The sequence below is a fragment of the Empidonax traillii genome, unplaced genomic scaffold, assembly GCF_003031625.1.
Source record: "Empidonax traillii isolate 1590-97213 ecotype Southwest subspecies unplaced genomic scaffold, ASM303162v1 scaffold301:size691294, whole genome shotgun sequence".
Lineage (NCBI taxonomy): Eukaryota > Metazoa > Chordata > Aves > Passeriformes > Tyrannidae > Empidonax > Empidonax traillii.
Window position 1 is genome coordinate 621275 of NW_020955494.1, and position 6070 is coordinate 627344.

General features: G+C 53.4%; 1 protein-coding gene across 1 annotated transcript; it reads right to left on the reverse strand.

The window, feature by feature from the left end:
- Positions 1–3506: 3506 nt before the first annotated feature.
- NANOS1 (nanos C2HC-type zinc finger 1) lies at positions 3507–6068 on the reverse strand (the record flags this gene model as incomplete). Its single annotated transcript, XM_027890857.1, has 1 exon — positions 3507–6068. A coding segment is annotated over one exon (630 nt), but the record flags the coding sequence as incomplete, so codon positions are not given.
- Between the last annotated feature and the right edge of the window lie 2 nt (positions 6069–6070).

The window sequence follows — 6070 nt, forward strand, 5'->3', positions numbered from 1 at the left end:
AACCTGTGCCAGTATTTCCCACCCTCACTGCAAAAAAACTTCCTTGCATCTAATCTAAATCTACCATCCTTCAGTTTAAAGCCATTACCCCTTGTCCTATTGTAACAGGTCCTGCCAAAAAATCTGTCCCCATCCTTCTTATAGGTTCCCTTTATGTACTGTGAGGGTCTCCTTGGAGCCTTCTGTTCCCCAGGGTGAACAGCCCCAGCTCTCTGAGCCTTTCCTCGTAGGGAGTTGCTCCAGCCCTCTGTTTATTTCTGTGACCCTCAAAAAGCTTAACCCTCTCTCTTCTTGGCTTCTACATGTCTCTCCCTGCCTGTGCACCGCTGTGAAAAGTCTGAATTTTCCAGGTACTGGTGGGAAGTGGTTGGACTGCTGCAAGGTCTCCCTAAAACCTTCCTGTTTTCCAGGCTGAACGAGCCCTGCTCCCTCAGCATTTCCTCCCAGGCACGTGCTCCAGCCCTGACTGTGCTGTCAGCCCTCTGCTGAACTCACTCAAATTTGGCAGTGTCCTCCTTGGATGTGGGGAGTGGAACCCCAGAGGGCACACAGTGGTCAGGATGGGGTGTGCTGAGTGCTGTGGTCCTGCTCAAACAGCCTGGGCTCTGCTGCCTCGTGCTCCCCTTTTTCTGAGGGGCATTTGAGCCTCCCAGCCCGTGACTGCAGGGACTTCTTCCTTGGCTGGGCAGGGCCCTGCCCTTCTCCTCGCTGAACTCACCAGGCTCCTGCCCAGCCTGGGGGTCCCTCTGGAGAGCAGCCCTGTCCCAGCTGCGTGGGCTGGTCCAGCAGCATCCACAGCTCTGCTGAGGGCACATCCCATGGCTGCCTCCACAGCCTGGAGAAGGTGGTCCCAGGGCATGGGATGCCCCTCAGCTGCTGCAGCCCAGCCCTCCATGCTGAGCCCCAACATCCAGCCAGTGTTAGTGCCCACTCTGGTGAAGGCTGCCACATCCTCAGCTGGCTGCAAGGATGTGGTGTGACAGCACTGACACCCTGCCACAGTTGGGGTGAAGAACATCCACTGCTCCTTCCCTTGGCCACAAGGTTGTACTGCTGTAGAAGGCAGGTTAGCCAGGCACGGTTTACCCTCAGTAAATGCCTGCTGGCTGTTCCCAGTCATCTTCTCCTGCATGTGTCCAAAAACATGCTCTGAAGGGGCTTCCTCTGTGATTTTCCCAGGGACTGAAGCAACACCATCTGGCCTGTAGTTTCTCAGATGGCCCTTTCAGCCTTTTTCAAAGACAGGTACGTTTGCCTCTCTCCAGCCATCGTAATACGTAAAAAGTGATTATTATACCTTCAGTTACACAGTTTTAATTGTATCCATACAAAGACAGTTTTACACAGGAGTGGTTGTTCGTGATCTCTGCACCAGCTAAAGCTCTGTTCCCCCATCTGTGTTATTAACTTCCATTATTTGAGATTGTGATAATGTTGCCAACACATGTTAAATTCCCAGGACTGGGCAGCTTGAGAAAAGATCTGGGAGATGTGAGCTTTGCAGGCAGGCCAGTGTGTTTATTTTACTGCTCGATGGTTTTAGACACAATGCTAACTACAGTGATCAAATCTCACTGCTGACCAAATCCAGCAGCTCAAACCTCCATCCAGTGCCATCATTAGACATGAGCACAGTTTGGTTACCTGGTGAAGGCAGATGAGTTCTCTGTCAAGCTTGGCTTTGTTTGATTGAGTCACATTCAGTCAAACATCTAACATTTTCAGTGAGTCTTAGAAGAATACAAACTGTCACCGGTTGTATTTAGAAGGCAGAGCTTAATGCTGCTGCTGTTTAAATGGATTCAGGTGTTGCTTAGTTGAAATGAATCTCCAGGAGCAGAGCAAGGCAGGGGTCAGGTATGAGCAGGGTTGTTCTTTCCTGCTCCCAGAGCAGCCCACAGACTGGGCTGAACACCATCAGGGTCCCCAGCAGAAGCAGGGCACAATAGGAATATTAATTATGTTTTTTTCTGGAGTGCCTTTGTTATAAAAACTAATAGAAGTTTTTTACAAAATCGGTATTTTTGAGGACTGGCAGGGCAGGGCAATGAGTGCAGCTCCTGGCTGAGCGCAGCCCCAGCTACAGCCCAGGACATGCCATGAGCTTGGTGGCCTCTGTGTGGCCATGGGCAGGACCAGGAGCATGTCAGGGAGGGGCTGGTGGGCAGCCAGGAGACACCTCAAACAGCAAGAGTAGTGGGAGGTTTGCCTTGTTGTAAAGGAAACATCTTTGTGGTTTTAATGCCCTTGGCCTGCAGTCATTGACACTGAACTGCTGCATGTAAGCAACTTCTCCTCCTTTAACTAAAAGGTACTGCTGAATGGTGGAAGCCTACGAAGGGAAGGTGCTGGCTCAGTGAAATGCAAGATCCCAAATTTCCCTGTGACTCAGGCACTGGTACCCATCATGTGTGGTTTACTGCAGCATTGCAAGAAGTAGGCACACAGGTGGCTTAACAAAAACACCCAATTCTTCCTGCTTTGCCATGGCAGAACCAGCTGGAACTGAAACACTCTACACTGTTTCTGATCCTCCTCTTAAAACAGAATTATTAAGGCATTTAATTATGGTAGGATGGAGATCCTACAAGCTATTCCACTGGGTTTTTGCTAATCAAAACCTCCCTTACTACAATTAAGCTCTTAGCCCTTACACTCTTGGGCAGGAGGGCAACCTACTGGCTTTGCTAAATCTGTTTCTGTATCAGTTGTGTTTTGCCCAGAAAAAGCCTGTTGCTGTCCCTAGAATTTAAATTACTAATGTAAGCGGTTCCCAGTATTTAAGGAATCAAAGTAGCACTATTAACACTATGGTAGTAAGCTTTTCAGACTGACCAAGAACAAGCATGTTCCTGCTTACTAAGTGCCACAAGGAGTGTGCTGGTGCACCAGAAATCACAGGAGCTTCCTTTAAAAAAAACCAAAAGAGATTAATCAAAACATCCTTAAAGGTTTAGTCTTTCTTAGACTCTAACTTGTAAAACTTAGAAGGGGAAATTGTCCTGTTGAGTGCTCATGTAAAGCAACTGAAGAGCCTTGCTCTCAGGCTGTTTCTGATGCTGAATCTCATCATCTCCTCTCTGGAACAGTCTGCTGTTTTATTCCTCCCCACTCCCAGCAGGTCCTTTGAAGCTGTTACTCTCCCACTTTACCTGTTAAGCCTCTGACCAGATGCCAAATGCCACGTGCCAGGGACAACAGGCAGCTCTTGGCCTTCCCACAGCCAGGCTGTGCACGTGGGGGACGAGAGACGAGCCGGGAGCAGCAGAGCCCAGGCCATCAATACAACCCTTTTCCTCTTACACAGGTGCTGCACGAGCCCAGTGCCATCCGAGGTGGGGGATCTGCCGGGATCCTGATGGATTTCCAGGCCTTGCAGTGGGGCTGGTACTGCCCAGCAGCTCAATGTGAAGAGCAGAGAGGTGGGGCAGGGACATGGCAAACCCTGCAGGGAGCAACTCCAATCCAGCCCGGCCAGTTAACCCTCAGAAAACACCCGAGACAGATTTTCTTAGATCTTTCTTGCTTTTGTGTCCAGTAACAGTCAACTGCATTGAAATGGATATACGGATCTTCAAAACTTCCCACAAGGAAACAAAAATACAGAAGAAAACTCTTCCCACAGCATCACACTCGAGCTTGGTTCTAATGTGCGGTGGACACAGATTAAACCTACGTGGACCAGGAATCACAAAACCAAACACATCTAACTTCTAACAGCTTAGAAGAGCCAGTGGTGCACACCCCGTAGAGCAGGAGACAATAAGTAATGGCATTTAGCACAGGGAGAGAGGCTGCCACGAGGGTAACTGCAGCCACTGAGTGTTATTTAATGCAAGCCCCACTGCATTTGGTAATTAGACCTGACACCGTCTTTGGAGTCATCTGAGGGAGATTTAAAGGAACACTTCCACACAAAATCAAGTTCTCCCTCCTAATTGCTGCAGCTGTGAGCCAACAGCTGCAATGAATAATGAACCCTGGGCCCTCATCCCCAACCCGTCCCACACATGTTTTGACTCCGTTATTGACTGCCCTGCTCTCCCCCTCTTCTCTTGATCCCATCTCCCACCCTGCTGAGTAGCTTTTCCAAAGGAAACTGCACAAGTGTGAATCACCCCTCACTTTCCTGGTTCCCTTGTTCTGTCAGGACCCATCTCCTTTCTCAGCGTCCTGGTGGTGCCCCAGCAGTTCCTCCACAAGGCCCTCTTCACCTCCCTGCTTTCATTGGGGCAACCTCCCCGGGCAGAGCACCCCTCCACATCCCAGGTGTCACCAAAGCCATCTGTAGTGTAACAAACACCCTGCTCTGAAAACTCCAGCACCTGCCTTCTGGCTCTGGAGGAATCCTAAGCTAACTACAAGCCTGCTGCTTCTCCTTCTCCTTCCTCTGAGTCACAAAGTAAGAAATTTCTGGTCTTTTGAGGATTAGAAACAACGTAGCCCTGGCTGATATTCAGTAATAAGGATCTGCCATCACCCAGGGTAGTCCAGGTCTTCTGTATAATTCTTACACTTTGTACAGTCTATGTAGCGTTAAGGATATCTGTTAACCACATGGGTAGATCCCTTCTACTTTCAATGAGTTAAAGCCACGTTCTCTCAGCTCTTCAAAATACACAACCTCCCTCTCTTCCATTATCCTATGGTCACGGCTTCCTGCTTTGTCCAGGTCTTCTTCCTCCAGGCTTCACATCACCTCCCCCTCCACCACTACAAACACAGCTGCATCCAATCTCATTCTGTGCCGTTGTAATTGCCTTTCCGTCAGCAGAAAGGACGCGGCTCGCACCGTGGCCCAGAGTCATCATGTTTTCAAACACGCACTTGGGTGTTTTCTCCTCTCAGATCTTCCCCAAAGCTGAGTATCCCGTGCGGGGACCTGCGAGGCCAGCGCCATCCCCGCTCACGAGTGGCCGCGGGGCACCGCTCCAGGTGGGATGCTGCTATTTCGGGAAGCAGGTGTTAATTACCGAGGGCGCGCTTGATCGCGGTTTGCTTACCGGTCTTAAGATCGGCAGAGAAAACTGATGGGATGTTTGCTTTAAGACCCGAAAAGCGTAGAGTTGTACCCTAATTAAACACCCTGCTAGTAAGTGGCGATTAAGAACAGCCCTCCGGCCTCGCGGTGCAGCCCCGCAGGATGCCGGGCCGGGATGCGCTCCGGGCAGGGCGGCAGGAGGCGGCGCTGCCCCTCCTCGGGCGGCCTGAGACCCCCGCGACCCCCGCCACGCGGCTGCTTCGACCCTCCAAACCCACTCCCCCCAAGTCAGATCTCGCCGTCTCCGTAAAAATCACATATAGATATATTTTCTTTCTTACAATAAACAAACACAGCGCATCTCCGGCGCGCAGTCCCCGCCGGGCTCGGCGCGGGCCAGCGCGCAGCGGCCGGGGCAGCGTGGCAGTGTCACCGCGCCGGGGGACGGGCCCGGGGGTCAGCGGCCCTTCCTGCCCAGCGCCGTCCGGGCGTGCCGGAGCTGCCGGGCGGCCGGCACTTTGGAGAGGGGGCAGTACTTGATGGTGTGGGCATTGTCGCCGCTGGCGCCGCAGAGGGGGCAGGTGTAGCGCCGCAGCACCGGGCACAGGACGCGGCCGTCGGGTCCCTTGAGGATGTGCGTGGTGTAGAGGGCCACCGCCTCCTTGTTGTTCCGGCAGAAGACGCAGACCTGCAGCTCGGGCTTGAGCAGGCGGGAGGCGGCCCGCGGGTGCGCCGGCAGCCGCCCCGCCACCACCACGCCGCCCCAGGCGGAGCCCTCCCGGCCCGGGTGCTCCCCCGAGCAGTCGAACACCACGGCGGCGGGGCCGCCGCGCCCGGGGAACGGGCTGAAGTCGGCGAAGCGCTCCTCCAGCAGCCCCTCGCCGTGGTGGTGGTGGTGGTGATGGTGATGCCCGCACAGGTCCAGGTCGTGCAAGTCCAGCGCGCCCTCGAAGTACGGCCCCGTCGCCTCTTCCTCCTCCTCCTCCTCTTCCTCCTCCTCCTCGGCCGGCGGCACGGCGGCCGCCACCACCACCGAGGGGGACTCCGCGCCGAAGCCCTTGCCGGGGCGCACGGCCTTGGTGATGAGCG